Below are 19,070 nucleotides of genomic sequence, written 5' to 3'. Positions count from 1 at the left end.
AAAGGTTGAAGAATAGCTTGAAGAGCAATTCAAGGGGCGTTTTGAAAAAAGTTGAAGGAAGGGGAGTCTCGAATGAAACGCAGTAAAATAAAGCAGTAAAAAAATGCAATAAAAAATGCACTAAAGAACGAAGTAAAAAACGAAGTAAAAAAACAAATTCAAAACGAATCGGCAAACGAATTGCGAGTCGCCCTTTTACGAAACAAGTAATGAAAAGGCGCCATGTCGCTGTATCGCTTAAAAGAGGGGCAATAGTCGCGCGAACGACATTTTGACATGGTACGAATTATAATTACACAAATGTACAATCACATCACGCACTGAGCAGTTTGGTAAAATGGCGCCAACTGTAAGGAATGTGCGTCTACGAGATAATTCCTGCCATTTTTTGCTGCGCTTTTGTGGTGACGGGATTGTTGGCTTACCGCTGACCCGAACGCAAATTTGCGCAGGGTGGGAGGAACTGAGAGGCGCAAAATGGGTGCACACAAAAAGGCGCATGGAACAGATGCGCTAACGACTGGTGTGTGGTTCACCCCCCATGGCAGCGTCACTCCAGCTGTATATTTGTTAAAAACTTGATAAAAAAAATAACGCTTTCAAATAAGAAGTTGATATTCGACCAGCTCGCTTGTATCTCTTGCAGCAGCACCTCCGTGGTGTTCCGAAGTTTTTTGTCTTTCGTTTTCAGCAGCTTTTTGCCGTGCGCCTGGAAAAAAAAAAAAAAAAAATAGTACACACAAATATAATCTACATATGCTTATCACCCGGCGAATTGCACCCATGAGCGCACCCCTCTTGCCGCCTCTACAGCGGGGCTTTTGCACCAAATAAAATATGCGAGCCTCACTTTTAAAAATATGAATATGTATGCTTGAATCAGGTCGATGTTGTCGTTCGTTTTGACGTGATAAATGAAGAAGTTCATCATGTTTTCCAGCTAAAAAAAAAAGGGGGGGGATAAATACGTAAATAGGTGTATATGCCTGCATATGTGATTATACGCACTTAAGTACGTGCACAGGTGCATGCCTTGGACAGGCGGAAACTGCGCGGGCAGAAATTTAACCTCGTCCCTGGAGCTCAAACAGAGGATGTTGAAGTGCACCCCGGATGGGGAGAGTCCCATCAGGTACTTCAAGACGTCTAAATGAGAGGTAAAAGGGGAAAGAAAATGGAAATTAATGTATTGTACGCACAAAAAAAAGGAGCATGTGAGCAGTTTTACATTGTAAACACCTTTTCTGCTGCATAACGAGGGGGTGCTTCCCCCATGTGCCGCTTTTTTTTTCTCTCTTTCGCATTTACTGATGTAGGAGTCCTCGTTTTGGGCGAGCATTTCCTGCAGCTTGGATATGGGCATTTCGATTTTATCCACCTTGGTGATGTGTCTGTTTTTGTTGTTTTTCGTTTTTCGGGGTTTCGCCTTGGGCTTCGCGTGGCCGTCGCCGGGGGCGTCCACCTGGTTACGCTCTTCGTCAGGCGCGTTGTCAGCCACGTCAGCAACTTTGTCAACCGCTTCGTCAGCCACGTTGTCTCCCGCTTCGTCAACCGCTTCGTCAACCGCTTCGTCAACCGCTTCATCAACCACGTCGTCAACCGCTTCGTCAACCGCTTTATCAACCGCTTCCTCCCCCTTGGTGATGTTTTGCAAAAACTGCAGCTCCCTCCCCTCTGCGTACTCCACATTTCTGTCCAGCTGGGCGCTGAGGAAAAAGGGGATTTCTTCGTTTTTCTTTACGCTCTCTTGCACCCTGCATTTTTCCTTTATCTTGTCTAGGAAGATGATATAGGCAATCTTGGACATGCTAAATCCAGACATGGTGAGTAAATTTTTGTTGATTTGTTTTTCGCTAGATTTGTACGGTTCGATGGACTGCGCTGAGTTGAGCGGTCCGTCATGGATGGTCTCTGAGTGGGGTTTGCCAGAGGAGTCCCCTGGTAATGTATCTCTACCATTCGGGCATTCATCCTCCACGTCGCAGTCCATCCCGATGAGTTTCCCAACGCTCGGTTCGCGGCACCCGTTGGAGCTTTCACCGTCAGATAGCTCCTCCATGAGAAAGGCGCCAAAGGACCGATAATCATTAACCACGTAGTTGTTGCTGTTGAAAAGATTTTTATTCGTAAATGAGTAAAGATAGTTCTCCGCATCGCTGTGCGCAGTGAATAGGTAGACGTCATTGTAGACCATTGACGTGATGTGACTTTTGAACCGCAAGTAATCGATGAACGTGTTGGATATAATTTCGTACAACAATAGGGTTTTATTCTTTAGAGCGAATAGAATTAATCTGTTGTCTGCACTGAAGGTGGCATTGGTAACTGCATAGGCGAAATCGAATTTTCTGGTTATGCATTTCTGCTCAATGTCTAGAATCACCGTGTGGTTATTTGAAAGGCACACCACAGTGAGGATGTTAAAGTGGTAGAAGGAAGCGATGGTAACTTCATCACCGTTTGGATTCCTTTTATAATGACCGCTGTTTAGGTACTCCTTTCTGATACAGTAGGAGTATATTAACTCACTTGTGTATATGTTCCACACCCTTAGGTAAAGATCTTCCTTGCTGTTTGAGGCGGACACGAAATTGCTTATGCCGTATCGGTAGAGCTTCAAAATATCTCCATTTAGGTGTGCCTTCGATTTGAAGGAGTACTTATTCAGCTTGTACTCATTTTTGTACGTTGCCGATTGCATGTTGAAGGAATGGATTTCCCCATCGCTGTACCCCACGATGCCAATGTGCCCACACGTGGATATCAACACGCTCGTTGCGCTTTTTCTCCTCCTTCCTATTTCTTTTTGATCCTCTTCTAAGTCGCTATGATGTTCGTTGTAGTCTTCAAAAATTTTGTACTCTTCCTCTTTGGATTCTCTGGGACTTTGCTGCGCTTGATTTGAGAGATTATGTATCCAGTCGAAGAGGCCCTCCCTCACTCCGTTGGGGTTATCATCATCTGCACGCGGTTCCACTCCTTGGCCTCTCCCCTTTGCTGCCCCTTTCCCCCTTCTCTGCATGCGCTCTTTGGAAGCCCCACTGATAATGTCGTTGGGGAGGGCCAAAAACACGTTGTCTATGACTTTCTTGTAGGAGGAGGCCAAGTAAACGCGCGGAGAGTCCCTCACACACACGAGTATATTATTCCAGTCGTAGTGCCTATTAGGGTTAATATCAAAATCGATGATGGTCCTATCTATGAGGTTAATTTTTTTGTTCCACGAAAAGTCTTTATTCTGTTCAGGGCAGTGAGGGTTTAAGATGTAGAGATTTCCTTCCCGTTTATTTCCCTCATTTGCCGAAACTATTATTTTAAATTTTTCATCGTCGAGATATTTCACATTATTGATGCGTCCAACGCAACTGTTTCTTCTCTTCATGACATCCAAGGTGAACGTAGACTTATGCAAGTTGAGCAGATTGATTTTGTTGTCCCTTTGGCCCACCGTGAATAGGTACCCCCCACTTTGCGGAGGTATCAATATGGCCTTCACACAATCGTGTGCATCTCTCAAAATGAAATAGTTACTACTGTTCGGGTCGATCATGATGACCTTCCCTAACTGGGTGCCTACCAAAATGACGGACATGCTTTCCCCATTAAAGGAGTAGTTATAGAACTGCACGCAGGTAATTTTATCCTCATTCATGTGTATATTTTTTGAGTACACCAGTTCGTCTCTCTCCGTGTTGATTATGTGAAGCTCATTGGTCGACGTTACTACGCACAGTTGGTCCTTCTTCGTTGTTAAGGTGATCACTTTTACATCCTTTTCGCTACTCAAGTGGATACTCTGGAGAGCGCTATACTCGTGGATGATTTTCTCCTTATTAATGTTGTACAGGTATATTTTATTTTCACTCGTCAGGATGATCACTTTGTTTATGTACCCTGGGGGGTGGATGACTGAGCGTATTTCGACATCGGAGTGGTCGTCAAATAGGAGGATCCTTTTGAATAGGTGCCTTTTCTCGTTTGGGCAGCCCCTCAGGGTTGCGTCCCCCGCGAGGGGGGTATCTCCTCCCTTCGCGGTTTTATCCACATCAGGGCTTTCGCCTTCTCCCTCATTAGCGGTTTTATCCACATCAGGGGTTTCGCCTTCTCCCTTTTTCGACGCTTTCTCCTCACTAGGGACCTCTTCTCCCCTCCCCACCTCACTCCCTGCGTCGCTAACAAAACCGTCGCTATCGCACCCCTCCTTATGGGCGTCGTTCCATATGACTATCTCCTTCTTGCTATACGTCAGCAGGTAATCGCACACGGTCAAAATGTTCACGATGCTATGCAGGTCATCCTCCAGGGAGAAGATCTTTTTCCCCCCAGACTCATTCACCTTGTAAACCTTCTTTCGGAAAATCACGTAGACGTACCCATTCGCGCAGTACAAATTTTGTATGTCTTCCGGGTAGTGCTCGGATGTGTAGGCTTTCCTAAGTTTATGAGGGTCCAAAACATTGAATGCATTTTTGGCACTTGTGATGACGAAGCACTGTTGGCCCTTCATCGACAGGCACATTACTCCGTTGTGCACAACTAGTCCGATGGTCCCATTCGACATAAGCAGGTTGCTTTGTTTGTGAATTTTCCTCCTACATAATTTAACCGAGCTGTTAATTTTTTTCTGGGGATCTTCTTCCTTCCCATCCTTCACTGGGTGGTCCCCATTCGTAGAGTCCTCGCCTCCTTTGGGGAGAGCCTTTACCTCCCAATTCGGTTGCCTCAATTCATTCGTCTTCGCTCTATCTTTAAAAAACTCATTCTTCACATAAATATTGTTAAACTCTCCATTGTTCAGTTTGGTCACTCTGTACTTGTTCAGAATGTTTTTCGACTTCTCTGTGGATTCCTCATCGTTTGGGTTGCTGCTCTGCTGGTGCTGCGCACTCGCTTGGGGGGGCTTCTTATCTGTGGCAAACACGTCACTCAGTTTGAGCGCCACGTGCGGCGGGTTCTTCTCTACGCCCATGTTGCCGCCGCGGTGAGGAAGCGACCCGGAAGATGAAGCCAACGAGGTGGAGAAGCAACCCGGCAGATGAAGCCAACGCGCGGGCCTGAAGAAGGTCACTTCCCTGCGGGCCTCGCTCAAATCATCGTCGCGGGGATGGACGACTGCGAGCCAGATTACGGGGGGAGTTTTCCACTTTGGTCCAAATAAAACAAATGCGCCAAGTGGAAACTCCTGGAGAGCCTCTTCTATAGGAAAAGGAGAGTGGCCAGGGAACAAACGCGCCGCTCTCAAGCGTGCATAAGCGTCGCACAAACAGTAAGCGCTGAACGAACTAACGAAGTTAATTGCAATCTTTTTTATTTTTATCTTTCCCCCAGGAACGTAGCTACGGACGTGAGCTCGTACGCAAGCGTAACTCCGTGCAGCTGTACTGTGGGGCTCACATGGCATGCACTGCGGCTGAACAAAAAAAACAAAAAAAAAAATTGAAAAGGTATAAAAAGTTGGAAAATTCAAGGAGTCATATTATATTTGTACTACTATTCCCGCTACGAAAAAAAAGAAAAAAAAAAGGCATACAATAACTGCGTTTTATAAGCGCATTTGCTTATATAAGGGCGCACTTTTGTGGGCCGCCCCGTTGGCGACAACGATCCACGGGGAGTAGTAGCCCTGCCGTGCCACACTGGCACAGTGGCGTGAGAAAAAATATAGCATATGGGGTATACGTACTTGTACGCATAAAATAATTGTGCAGGGGCAGAAAAAAAAAAAATAAAAATAAAAACAAAAACAAAAACAAAAACAAAAACATGTGGACTGTTATCAGCACATATTTCTTCTTTACCTTTAGTGAGTTTAGCGAAAAAATGGCCATAATTTATTGTTCCTTTTTGTAGCCATTTTATTTAGCTTTTTTTTTTTTTTTTTTCTACATCCGTGCGTTCCCCTATAAGTTTGTTTTAGTTGGAGAAAAAAATCTATAACTGCGCGAAGTGTTTTTTTTTTTGTTACCCTGTTCGTTAGCCTGTTCGTTAGCCCGTTCGCTTTTCCACCCCTTCTTGTGATTTTTTTTTTTTTTTTCATTTCTGGATTGCATCAGCTTTGCAAAGTCTTAACCACTTGGAACAGGCACCACTCCCTCGTAAGGGCACAAAGCACATATGAGCTTCCAGCCCAATTGAGGATACGCCACACACAAAAGGAGAAACAAAACAGATAACCCCTGTACAGTAGTAGGAGCAATAAAAATGGCTGAAGTTGCAAGTAATACAATTCGTGAGCGGAATGTTTTTACGGAGAGGGACACATTCTACATGTGATGGGGCAGTCCCTCCGCATCATTCCTTTGTGTATGTCCAAATGGGCGAAGAGTGCCGTTTTTTAGTTTTTTCTGGGGGGATGATTTGCCTCCCCAGAGGTGGTTCCCCCCTTTTTTTTTGTTTTTTTGCTATGCATTTCTCTTTGGGGTGTATTCCAAATGGTTGACCTGTTGCTACACTGGCGGGTTGGCGTGCCTGCCTTTTTGCTCAAAGATCGCCATACGGATGAAAGAGCCTCCCCGTTGAGCACACATTAACGTGTTGGACGTTGTGTTTACCACGCAGTGTGTACCCACCTTAATGCGACGCCGGGAGGGTTGCGATGAGAGTGCCTCATCCGTAGGCCGCACGTGCATTCGCAGTTACTCCATAGCGGCATAAGTTTTGCGTAATCCTTTTATCGCCCCGTTTATTTCCCCTTTTATTGCCCCGTTTATCGCCCCTTTATTGCCCCTTTTATCGCCCCTTTTTTCACCCCTGCAGAAAACAGGAGCGCGGAGAACCTGAACAGAAATGAAAAGCAGAGCGACGTGAGGCAGATGAACATCTTGGCGGCGAAGGCCGTGGCGGACGTGACGAGGACGAGCCTGGGCCCGAAGGGCATGGACAAAATGGTTCGTGCGGTGTTCCGCCGTTGCGTAGTGGGCGATTTGTACGACCACCACACTGCGTAATTTCATCCGCCGCTCGTTTGCGTCATTTCATCCGACACCATTTACGCAGTTTCATTCGCCACTCGTTTACGCAGTTTCATTCGCCACTCGTTTACGCAATTTCATCCCCCTTCCCGTGTGGTTACCCCCCAGATCGAGGACGGAAAAGGAGGAGTGATCATCACGAACGACGGAGCGACGATCCTGAAGGAAATGGCCGTGGCGCACCCGACGGCCAAGATGATCGTGGAGCTGAGCAAGGCCCAGGACGTAGAGGCAGGGGACGGCACAACATCCGTAGTGGTGATGTGCGGGTCCCTCCTAAATGTGTGCAAATCGTTGCTAGACAAAAATATCCACTGCCAAAAAATTTCGGAAAGTTTTTTCGAAGCATCATTGAAGAGCGAAGAGATATTAAGAAGCATGTCCATCCCAATAGACCTGAATGATAAAAATATGTTAATTCAAAATGCTATAACGTCTTTAAACTCGAAGGTGGTTTCCCATAATTCGTCTCTCCTGGCCCCAATAGCAGTAGATGTCATTTTAAAAATAACAGATATTAATAAAGACACGAATGTAGATTTGAACAACATAAGAATTGTAAAAAAATTGGGAGGCACAATTGAAGACACGGAAATTGTAGATGGCTTGATATTCACGAGCAACAAAATTAGCAAGAGGGCACACGGAATAAAAAATTTGTCCCAAGCGAAAATTGGACTCATACAGTTCTGCCTCTCTTTACCCAAAACAGATATGGATAACACAGTGGTGGTTAAGGATTACAATAGCATGGATCGATTGCTCAGAGAAGAGAGAGTAATCATCGCCAAGATGATAAAGAAAATTGCTTCAACTGGTTGTAACTTACTGCTCATACAGAAGAGTATCCTTCGAGATGCCGTCAACGATTTAGCTCTCGATTTTTTAGCCAAGTCCAAAATTATGGTAATAAAGGACATCGAAAGGGAGGATATAGAATTCATTTCGAAAACTTGCAATTGCGTTCCTGTTGCCAGTTTGGATTATTTCACTCCGGATAAGTTAGGCTATGCTGAAAGTGTCATCACAGAATCGATTGGGTATGGGGAGATTGTTAAAATTACCGGAGTGGAGTCCAAAAATACCATTTCTGTTTTGTTAAGAGCTTCCAATAACCTTATGCTGGATGAAGCGGAAAGGTCTCTACATGATGCCCTCTGTGTTGTTCGAAGCTTAATTAAAGAGAAGGCCATTTTACCTGGAGGAGCTGCCCCAGAAATGGAGCTGTCCCAAAAGTTGTACCAGTGGGCAAATACTCTCAAAGGCTCGAAGCAAATTTGCGTCAAAGCCTTTTCAGATGCTTTGGAATTAATCCCATACACGTTAGCGGAAAACGCAGGCCTGTCGCCACTTCACATTGTCACAGAATTGAGGAACAAACATGCGGAGGGGCATAAGTACTTCGGGATAAACATCCGCACGGGCACTATATCGAACATGATCGACGAAAACGTCATACAGCCTTTGCTAGTCACGTCCACCGCGATCAAGTTGGCTACCGAAACCGTCATGATGATTCTCAAAATTGACGACACGGTCATTTGTAGGTGAGAGTCCCTTCTTTCACGCAAGTAGGCAGTTCACTTAAGATTTTCCTCCCCAAAAAAAGACGAAAAAAGACGAAGCGGGCTTTGTCGAAAGGGCGAAGTTGCGTCGGATTTGGTCCCCACTTTGGGGGTCATCCCAACCGGTGCAATCTGCAACTGTGCAATCGGCCCCTTTCGCAAAGCAGGCGGTGTGGCAGTCAATTTAGAAGCGGGGGGACTACCCGAGTTACTCCCTTGCTCAGTGACACCGCTTACTGTGCACATGAAAATTTAGCTCTGTCTGTTCGGCGGGCGTTCTAAATAATCACCGCTGCGTGACGAATGGTCCATTTTCTTGTCACGGCGTTGCATACTGTGCCAGCCAGGCAGCCAGCCATCCAACCGTGTATACACGTTGAAGGACCCATCGTGGGGAGCCGAACAGGAAGGGTCACTCCCCCAACCCTCCCCTGTTACTTCCTGCCATGGCCATGCCAAACTGAGAATACATATAAAACGTATGCATCATCGAAACGGTAGCCCTGTCGGTAACCCGTTAGGTACCCCTTTTTTTTTTCGAACCATTTTTTACCCATTTATTTATCTTAAAAGGAAAAAAAAAAAAAAAAAAAACTAACTATGCAACTCCCACGTCAATCTTTTTTTATTCATTATGGGGAAAGGATCGGCACAGGTGAGTCACTCCTCTGCGTAGTCCCCCAAGGGAAAGCATAAAAAAGGAACACGCCTTATGATTTACAAAACTGTGCTTTTCAGCGTTGCATAGTTCTATGTTAACGTGCGTAGGGACGTTCATATGGTGTGGCATCCATCTGTTTGTAGTTCATCTCGTTCTGCACAGGCGGCGTAGAAAAATGCGCTGCATGCGGGAATGTAGCATAGGAGGTGGAGAGAACGTTCCTCTAAAAGGTATCACTTTCACCAGCTGTGCTTGCAGTTGTATTGTCGTGATTACTCCTTCCCCGATTGTTAGCCCATTTATGCGTCATTATTTATACTCTTTTTATAATTAGAAGTATTTTCATCATTTTATTAACCACCCCAATATTTTACCATCGATAGGAATTTCCTCCCCATCTTGACTTTCAATCCTAACGGGAGAAAAAAAAAAAATAGAAAACTGGGAAGTAGTACCCCCCTCCTGCTCTGCAAAGTCTCTTTTCGTAAATCAAGTTCATTGAATCAGCCGCTGCAGCAGAATGGAAAACATCCGCGTGGGTAAGTTAATCCTTTTTTATATTATTTATTTTTTTTTTAGCCCTAATTATGCCTCGACGTCACCCCTGCATGTGTAGATACGCCCCCTTTGGAGGCCCCTTTCTCCAGGGGGAGCGGGTCCCACTAAGACGTTCAAAAATGAGCCAGTCCTTTTGAGTGGTTCTCCGCACCGTTTCTCACCGTTTGTTAAACCTTCCTCTCTGCACTTTTCCCCTCCATATGTTAAGGCTTCATCGGTCTAGGAAAAATGGGCTCGGCGTTAGCCTACGGCATAGAAAGGTCCAAGCTCATTGGGAGTCAAAATATTTATTACCACACACCAGTGAAGAAGGAAGCTCCCTTCGTTTACCTCCAATCGAATGAATCGGTACGAGGGCATCGGCGTTCGCCACGGGGGTTGCAAAATTTTTTTGGCCATGCTTCCTCGATGAGCAACCCCACGATGACACGCCATCCACAGTAATTATGTTAACGTTTGGAAGAAAATGGCCACCCCCCTATACCCCCCGTCTTTCTGCAGATTGCCAAGACGTGCGACATAATTGTGCTAGCCGTGAAACCAGACCTTGCTGGAAAAGTACTCCTCGAAATTAAGGTAGCAAAAAAGAGAGGCCAAGGAGGTGCCCTTCACTTGGGCGACTGAAAAATGTGGAGAGAAAGCTGCACAGGGGGGTTGCAAATGAGTGTAGGTGGTTATATTTAGTGGGCTGGGACATTCGAGAGTTCACTCGCCCAGTTCTACTGCGCAGGTTGAGCTCCTCTGTTTAGGCTCCTATTTTTACCCCACTTTTCACATTTCCCTTTAAAGGACTACGCAGGCCCTAAATTGCTCATCTCCATTTGCGGCGGCCTGAACTTGAAAACGCTGGAAGAGGTACCCAAGGAGGAAGCTGTTTTTCCTCCATTCGATTTTATCCCCTGCAAAGGGACGCGCTGCATCGGCGCAGTCAATATGTGTAGATATGTGTATATATGTGTAGGTATATATACACATGTTTGCAGTGTGTACGTGGCCGCTCCTCCGAACGGCTGGCCCCATTTACACCACACCTCCCCTCGCAGATGGTGGGAGTGGCGGCCAAAATTGTGAGAGTCATGCCAAACACCCCCTCCCTGGTTGGACAAGGCTCCCTCGTTTTCTGTGCAAATAATCAAGTGGACCCAGTCGATAAAAAAAAGGTAATAGACATTTTCAGCGCATGTGGAGATATACAAGAAATAAAAGAAGCAGACATGGATATAGCAACGGCCATTTCTGGTTGTGGGCCTGCATATGTTTTTTTATTTATTGAAAGTCTAATTGATGCGGGGGTTAAGAATGGGCTGAATAGGGATGTGGCGAAAAAACTCGTTTTGCAAACGATCCTTGGATCCGTTCACATGGTTAAGGCTTCGAGCCACCCCGTTCAGCAGCTGAAGGATGACGTGTGTTCCCCCGGTGGGATTACCATCGTGGGGTTGGCCACCCTGGAGAAGCACGCATTCAAATATGCAGGTAAGAAGCGCGCCGGAGCGTACGCGGTGTGTAGAAAAATGTGCATAAATTTGTGCATAAAATTGTGCATAAAATTGTGCGCAGCTCGCCACCGCCTTCTCCCCTAGTACCCATCATGTGCTTCTCTTTTTCCCCTTCGCAGTCATGGACGCAGTGGAGAGTGCCTGCCAGAAATCCAAGTCAATGCACTGAACGGTGGAAGCAGTTGAGATACCATCAACCGTTATGCGCAAATGGCGCCGCTGCTACAAGGCGGACACTTTAGCCTTTTCAACATCCTCAGAGAAGAACTTAAACATTCGTTCGTCTGATTTGGGTTAAATTGACACAAAAAAAAAAGAAAAAAGGGACTAAACATGGGACAAACAAAAAAGGAAGGGAAACGAAACGTAACGTAACGAAACGAAGTAAAAGGAAATGACGCGCCAGGGTGTGACGCGGCGGTCAAGGGGTGAGTGAGAGGATCTCCTGGGGATGCCACGTCCCCCTATGGATCCGCTAAAACCCAATGTTTTACGCCTCCCGTTTAAAAAAAATACTTCGGAGCAACTGTATTATATTCTGCTTCTTCCCGTCAGTCGATTCTGTGCTCATGGATTTAAAAAATTTGTAGTTTATGTAGTTCATTTTTACATCCCCTTTGAGCAGTCTTTTTTTACTTATCGATGAGCTGTCCACCAGATCGGGCGCGTTTATTTTTTCGTCCCTCACAAGTGTCTCACGTAGGGGATCGTCTGTGTGTGCACCTTCAGATTGGTAGTAACTTCCCCGTTCGAAACTTCCCCGTTCGCAACGTGTCTGTTTCTCATTGCGAAAGTCATGAACTCCTTTCGAGTGTGGGCCACTGGATGGGTCCTTTTTGCTATATGGATGGCTACCTTCGTTTGGGTCCTCATCAGGTGGGGGGTCCCCAAAAGGGTTGGCACTCCCTTCCTTATGTATATCATTCGAGTGGGTACCTGTGTTTGTTTCATCTTTTGAAAGTTCCTCATTATTAGGGGAATCATCTGAGGGGACGATTCCCTTTTGCCCTTGGGAGCTAGCCACCTTATCATACGAAATCATCCTATCAATGTTAATGTCGTAGCTTTTCTTACTCACTTCTTCTACATTAGAGAATCCCTCATCGGTGTGAAAATATAAATTTTTTTTCAAAAGGATAAAATATATTTCGTTTAGTAACACTCGAATGCCTGTAAGGGGTACGACATTGACGTAGTTGTTTCTTTCTCTCTTGGACCTACTGAAGAAATTATTCTTGTGCATGCTCTCTAGCTTCTTCAGAAATTTATTGTTGCTGTAGAAGAGGTTGCTAAAGTAGTGGAAGAACCCGTTTGAGGAGCTGGCGCTTGTGCTGCTGCCCGAGTTGTTGCCTCTGTTTATGACGTCCAGAATTTCTTCGATGTTGTTCAGGTCGAACTTTTCGCCTTCGTCCACGAGCCCGAAGTTGAAGTTTCGGTACGGGCCTGCGCTTCGTGCGGGCCGTTCATCCTGCGTATGCTGTTGATTATGCGGCGGTGTACGCGGCGTGATGGCCTGTGCGCCTGTCTTCTCTGCGCTGCCTGGGGGGGATGCAGGCGGCAGTTCTCCCCCCCTTTCGTCGGTGCGTCCACTCTGGGTTGAGCTTCCACTCTGGGTTGAGCTTCCACTCTGGGTTGAGCTTCCACTCTGGGTTGAGCTTCCAACCTTATTTGAGCTGCCAACCTGGCCAACGGCCCTCCGACTGGGGAAGAGGAAGCCAGAAATTTGGGACTTCACCCGATCGAGGTAGGATTCCCCCCACACCCTCCTCTGCCTCTGTTGGTACTCCTTGATATCCCGGCTGTCCTCCAGAATGTCCACCAACTGGATGAGCTTCTTCTGGTTGTACGCGTGATCTTCGAAGTACCGCTTCCCAATTTGCTTCAACTTGTTAATAATTTCTGGGGAAGTTTCATCCAATTTGATGTTATTAATAAAGCAGTTGAATCGGAAGTATTTATTTTTATCTAATAAATTGTTGCAAATATCATGGGTCAATTCCGTGTTGGTGATTGAGTAGACGATTTGTTTTAAGAGAACATCCCACCGCAGAAATGTGTCGTACGTTTTGTTTTCGCTCAGTTCGTTTATATTTTTTGGCTTAAATTTCCCAGTGCCCACACTTACGATGCAGTCAATGTAGTCATTCAGATTGATTGCCTTATTTTTTCCTTCCTCCAGTTTTTTTTTTTTTGAGAAAAAGCATTTTACTCTCTCGAGTAGAGTGCGTTTCTGACTGTTCAGGTAGTTGTAAAAGATTAATTTCATTTCGTTGAGGCTTACCAACGTGGGGTTATTAAAGCAGATGGCTCCATCGGCATATATGTTACTGTCGAAGGAGAAGAAGTTGAAAAAGCCGGGCGCGGCCGTGGTGCACCTCAACACGTACTTCACAAAAATGTTGTAAAAGCTTTTGTAAATGCTCACGCTGTTTATGTTTTGGTTGACGTAGATGTCGCTCGTGTGGGGGGTCTTCTCCAACACGTTCGCGGCGTTAGCGGGGTTAGCGGTGTTGGCGGGGTTAGCGGTGTTGGCGGTGTTGGCGGTGTTGGCGGTGTTGGCGGTGTTGGCGGGGTTGGCGGTGTTGGCGGTGTTGGCGGGGTTGGCGGTGTTCGCAGCGTTTGCACCGTTTGCACCTTCCGCGTCTTCCACACCCACCTCACCGTTCTGCTGGCCGTCCCACCCCTCGGCGTCCCCTCCTTCCTGCTCTTCCCCATCCCCGACGTGGTCATAATTGGATGACGTGTAGGCGTCACCCCCATCTGCCTCCTTACCTCCTTTAATTTTCCCCAAGTTGGCGGTGTAATTTTTTAATATCACCGGTTGCAGAGGGGTGACGTTCATCTGAGTGGACACGGTGAAGACGTAGGGCGTAAAGAAATCCGCGTTGTAGTGGAACATCTTCATATTTTTAAAAAAGGAATTTAAAATGTTGCTCAAGATATTGGCATCATAGTAGGAATGCTTAAACAAATATCTTGTGTTCCTCACTGCGTACATGTCCTTCTGAAATATTTTGTTAATCAGGAGGTTGTACAAAAATTCCACTTCATTTAAGTGGGCCCTTTCCAGGCCGATCAGAATGGATATGATGGCCCCCGTGCTCGTTCCACAGATGATGTCAAAGTACTCAAATATGTTTTTCTTCAAATGGCTATTTATGCATTTTAATATTTCTATGGAGAGCAGCCCTCGGATTCCGCCTCCGTCCAGACACAAGATCCTTAGCTTTCTTTTTTTTTTTTTTTTCAGTGCGATTAGCAAGTTTCGGAATTTGTCCACGCTTATCTGTTCCTTGCTGTTCAGGTCATATATGTACGTTCGCTTCTTCCGGTTTTTTTGCTCCTGTGTGAGCGCGCCCTCTCCGTGCGTTTGGGCCTCCGCGGGGGGGGCGCTCCCCCGGTCGTTCGCCCGGTCATTCGCGCGGTCGTTCGGCCGCTCACCCACCCAGTCACTTCTCCCCCTCTTGGGGTCCTCCCTGGGGAGAGCGTCCTCCGGGGCCTGCCTCGCCACGTACCGCCTGGCCTTGGCGAAATACCCCCAAAGGGCATTCCCCACGTGGTGGAAAAGTCCCCTCCGCTGCTCACCCTCCTTCATCAAATAATCATGGGGCTTCTTTTCCCTGTCGGAGAAAACGATATCGTTGTAGAGGTCGAACATATTCACCCCCAGCGCCTTGAGCAAAATGTTCGTTTTCCGAATGATGATGAGGTCTTTATATTCGCAAATAAAATGCCTATTATAAATGTTGTTTAATTTTTTTTTTAAAATTTTATTATCCAAGAGAAACTGTTCCTTCTTCCCATCGGATATGTAAAGGGCGTTCTGATGTGTGTACTTACTTTCGAAAAAGAGAGTTATGGCCTTTAAGCATTCGATTAGTTTATCCCATTTTTGCAACTCTTTAATAAAACTTCCTGCCTTTATGTCTTCCATATATTTGGCCACATTTCTATACACAAGGGAGTAATTTTCATTTTTCTTCAGGCTGTTTAACCCGTTTCTGTAGAAGGCTTGCTGAAAGGACAGGATGTAGAGGATCCTCAGGATGAGCGTGATGTTTGCTCGGTTTAAATTATTTTGCACATTTTTAGATAAAATGTTTATAATTTTATTCATATTATCCTTCTTCATAATTGTATAGTAGTATAAATTATACACTACGGCGTTTTTATTTTCCAATAAAATTTCGTATAGCAGTTTTAGAAGCTTGTTTGTGAAATAGTCATTCAGATTGATGTGTCTGAACAGCGACTCGATGTAGTTCTCCACGAGGGAGAAGTTCAGGTAGGGGCTGCCAACATGCAGGGGGTTGCTTCCCCCTCCATCCTTATCCTCACTGTTCACTTTGAAATTTTTCAACAAATCTAGGTTGAACTGTATGAACCCTGTGAGGATGTACTTGTCCGCTTTGGCAGGACCCCTCCCCCAGCCTTCTCCCCCTTCTCCCCCTTCTTTGCGTTTCACGTATATTTCTTCGTACCCCTGTGTTAGCGGTTCGCCTCTTCCGCAAAGTGTTTGCTTCAAATTTGCACTGTTTGTGTACCTCTGCGAGTTTAGACAGCTGAGCGGCTGCTTCATCTGATATGTTGGTGTGCCCCCCCCATATGGGCTATCCGCTGCAACGTGCTCAGGGTCCACAGAGGGGGCGCTCGCCTCCATTTCGGGGGCCCCATACATTTCTCCGCTAATTGTATTCCCATGCCTGTTTGGACTCACCTGTCGGTCGTCTTTCCCGCTTTCATTTCTCCTTATCAGTATTAGTAAGCCCATATTTAGGAAACGGCTTTTATTTTCTGAGCCCCCACTGGCCTTAGCCTCCGGGTTACTTTCAACATCTTTAATTTCCACATTGTAGTCACTCAAAATGATGTTAACTTTATTTTGGGCAAACTTGCTTTCGTCTTCCTCCTTCTCGTCTTGTTTATCATTTTGCAAATCTTCCTCATAGTCGTTTTGCTGTTCTATCTCCTCCTCCTCTTCCACTCCTTGTTGCTCTCCTTCCTCATGCAGGTCTTCTTCTCGTTCGTCTTCTTCTTCCACCTCTCTCCCTTCTTCATGCACATCGTCCGTGGAATTCGTTTTGTCCTCACCCCCTGCGTCCCCATTGCTTCTCCCCTCCCTGATGTGGAACCTCCTCCCGAGCTTGTTCTTCTCATACTTCAATATGTCTACATCGTCTTCTGCGTAGTTTTCGTGGACCTCAAAGTAGTTGTTGCAGTTGTACTCGTCCCCTATCCATTCGATTGCGTTGTTTAGGCGGCTTTGGCTGTTTGGGCTGCTTAAGCTGCTTTGGCTGCTTTGGCTGCTCTGGCTGCTTGGGCTGCCCCCTTTTCTGAGCTTCTCCGCAGAGGGCTGTTCGCCTGCCTGGTCTGGACTCCCCCCACGCGCCTTCCTCTTATACACAATCACTTCATTCGCGTTTTGGAACTGCACTATCACGCTGGTTAGAATGTTGTCCTTTGCGTTTTTGTTGAAGTAAAAGGGGACGAAGAGGACGTTGTCTGTGGGGCCGCCTACCTGTTGGGCTGCCACGTCCCTCGGGTGGGGGTTCTCCCCAGCAACGTGGCGATCGCTCTGCAGAAAAGAGTTCGCCCCTTTATGGGGATCACAATGGCTGGCAATGGGCCCCCCCCAACTGGCCCTTTTAGGGCTCCCCATTTGGTTCCCTCCTTTTGTAGGGTTAAATACTTCCCCTTCTTTATTTTCTTCAGGGGGGGATTCCTCCTTCATGGTTGGTTTTTTTTCAAACTGTGAGTTTACCCCGTCGTGTCTGTTGTTGGCATATTCTTTACTGTTTCTCTCCGCTGTTCGGTACGCACCCTTTGGAGAGAAATCCTCTTCTGCGTAGGGCACACTGGAAAGCACTTGCCCATGATCAGTTAGGCTATACCCTTTGGATTTCCCCTCTTCCTTCATTTTTTCCTCCTTCAATTTTAGCAGAATATTTTTACCTAGAAAAACTATTTTATTTTTCATTTCCTCTATGTCTTCCTTCTTAATTTGGTTCTTCTCTCCTGCCCCCTTGGCCTCTCCCCCCCCTTCAGAGGCGTCTTCCAGGCCCTGACTCTTCGTCCCATCTGAGCTGTTCTTAAAAAGGGAAATGAAGTAGCTAAAAAAAGAGTTGGCTTCTTTATACGTCTCATTTGTCTGTTCCTTCTCATTAAGTATATTCATAATGACATACAGAAGAGAGATTTTCACATTTTTATGTGTAAAATCGTTAACTATAATTCGGTAGAAATTTTTATGCTTGGATAGATTGTTAAATATGAGCAGCAATTTGTAGATAATCTGGTAATCCACCTGTTCATTTTTATCTTCATTTTTTTTTAGTATTAAAAATCTCTCATTCAGTAGGTATATAATTGTTCTTATGTGGTTGTTGGAGAAGAGCAATTGCTCGCAGGTCTTGTCCTCCACAATTTTGTGCAAGAAGTTTATGTAGTTTAGCTTTTCCCGGGTGTCCGTCACGTCGTTCAGTTTTCGGAAGAACAGGTCCAGTCCTGCGGGGGAGGGGGCGTAGCGCTAGCAGTGTGCCTGGGAAGTGCCCCGAAAAGAAGCGCGCCAAAAGAAGTGCACCAAAAGGAGTGCACCAAAAGAAGCGCACCTAAGTAATGCACCCGCGTGGACACCCCCGCGGAGAGGCTACCCGGCTGACTTACCTATGTACTTGTTCACAACATCGTTGAAGACGTTCACCCTCTTGCGCTGGCTCCTCCTCCGGAAAATTTTGATTCGCCGGAACTTGCTCAAATTCAGTCTCTTCGAAATGGGAGTTATGTACTTGAATATATTTTTTTGCATTCTTAGGGACAGGGAAAACATGAGGATGGAGTAAATGCCGTAAACCAGGACGAGGTATGCATTTTTTTTCATTTTAGTGGGGCCAGGCGAGGTGAACACGGGGGAGTGATGCAAACTGGGGAGGAGCCACCAGGGAAGAAGCAAACTGCTGAGAAGCAAACTGCTGAGAAGCAAACTGCTGAGAAGCAAACTGCGGAGGAGCAAAATAATAACGATAGGTGTAACGAAAAAAAGGCAGGGACTCCTTGGCTGGGATCTTTATGTCCTGCTGCGCTTGGCACAGTGGAAAAGTGGTACACTGGCAGATTCGCCACGCGCTGCGATCCTCTTTTCCGGCTCCTTCCTTTCTTCCTTTTCTTCCTCTTCTTCTTCTTCCCTGTTGGTGGGCTTCTCCCATTTCTCATTATTCCCGCGCGGAGTACCTGACCCTTGTGCGTTTTTCCCTTTCGCTTCCCTTTTGGCTTATTTTTAAATTCTCCTCCTGCTCTATCTCAACCTGATCTGCCTTAATGTTTTTTTTTTTTTTTTTTTTTTTTTTTCTTTTGCGTTACACGTTGCGCTGAAAAAGAAACGGTCACGACTGTCACGGTATGGCACACATGCGTTTTAAAAAAAGGGCTAATCGCTGGGGTGTGAATGCTTCGCCTGCCATTCTGCTATGCTGCTCGTATGCCATTACGTTATTACGTTATTGCGCTATCGTGTTATTATGCTTTTTTTTTTTTTCCCCCAGGGGAACCGCTCTGATTAATTTTGTTCTGACCTCCTCGAAGGTGTACATTTGGCACGCGTCGATTTCGCAGATCTTTTCCGTCAGGACAGGTTAGAGGAGTTGGCCCCGCGACGGGCATTCGCCTCAATTCGTCCAAGTGCACACATCATGCGTATACATAAATGCGTACCTTCACATAGGTGAGTACACAGCTGTGCACATGCGAATGCGTTCCCCTACATGCAGAACGAGAACTATAGAGGGGCTACGTCTGCATAATGCCCCCCCTTCATCTTTTC

General features: G+C 46.1%; 4 protein-coding genes across 4 annotated transcripts; 2 read left to right on the top strand and 2 right to left on the bottom strand.

Annotated features, from left to right (window-relative positions):
* Nucleotide 1: 1 nt before the first annotated feature.
* Nucleotides 2-4,969, bottom strand: PVX_114860 (hypothetical protein, conserved; the record flags this gene model as incomplete). Its single annotated transcript, XM_001616311.1, has 4 exons — nt 2-709; nt 851-940; nt 1,070-1,146; nt 1,309-4,969. 4 exons carry the CDS (start codon nt 4,967-4,969, stop codon nt 551-553), a joined length of 3,987 nt encoding a protein of 1,328 aa, XP_001616361.1. The 3' UTR covers nt 2-550.
* Nucleotides 4,970-6,201: 1,232 nt separating this feature from the next.
* PVX_114865 (T-complex protein 1, delta subunit, putative) lies at nt 6,202-9,104 on the top strand (the record flags this gene model as incomplete). The annotated part of the gene is made up of 3 exons (XM_001616312.1): nt 6,202-6,217; nt 6,757-6,887; nt 7,080-9,104. 3 exons carry the CDS (start codon nt 6,202-6,204, stop codon nt 8,520-8,522), a joined length of 1,590 nt encoding a protein of 529 aa, XP_001616362.1. The 3' UTR covers nt 8,523-9,104.
* A 415-nt stretch (nt 9,105-9,519) lies between these two features.
* On the top strand, nt 9,520-11,919 carry PVX_114870 (pyrroline carboxylate reductase, putative). The gene is made up of 6 exons (XM_001616313.1): nt 9,520-9,736; nt 9,964-10,103; nt 10,257-10,331; nt 10,545-10,610; nt 10,799-11,231; nt 11,374-11,919. Exons 1-6 carry the CDS (start codon nt 9,718-9,720, stop codon nt 11,421-11,423), a joined length of 783 nt encoding a protein of 260 aa, XP_001616363.1. The 5' UTR covers nt 9,520-9,717; the 3' UTR covers nt 11,424-11,919.
* On the bottom strand, nt 11,745-18,557 carry PVX_114875 (hypothetical protein, conserved; the record flags this gene model as incomplete). Its single annotated transcript, XM_001616314.1, has 2 exons — nt 17,918-18,557; nt 11,745-17,758 (listed from the first exon to the last, which is right to left on the bottom strand). The coding sequence occupies exons 1-2, from the start codon at nt 18,129-18,131 to the stop codon at nt 11,745-11,747; spliced, it is 6,228 nt and encodes a 2,075-aa protein (XP_001616364.1). The 5' UTR covers nt 18,132-18,557.
* Between the last annotated feature and the right edge of the window lie 513 nt (nt 18,558-19,070).

Source organism: Plasmodium vivax, chromosome 11 (assembly GCF_000002415.2).
Source record: "Plasmodium vivax chromosome 11, whole genome shotgun sequence".
NCBI lineage: Eukaryota > Apicomplexa > Aconoidasida > Haemosporida > Plasmodiidae > Plasmodium > Plasmodium vivax.
Note: the sequence above shows the minus strand (reverse complement) of the source record. Positions and strands in the feature narration are given on the sequence as shown.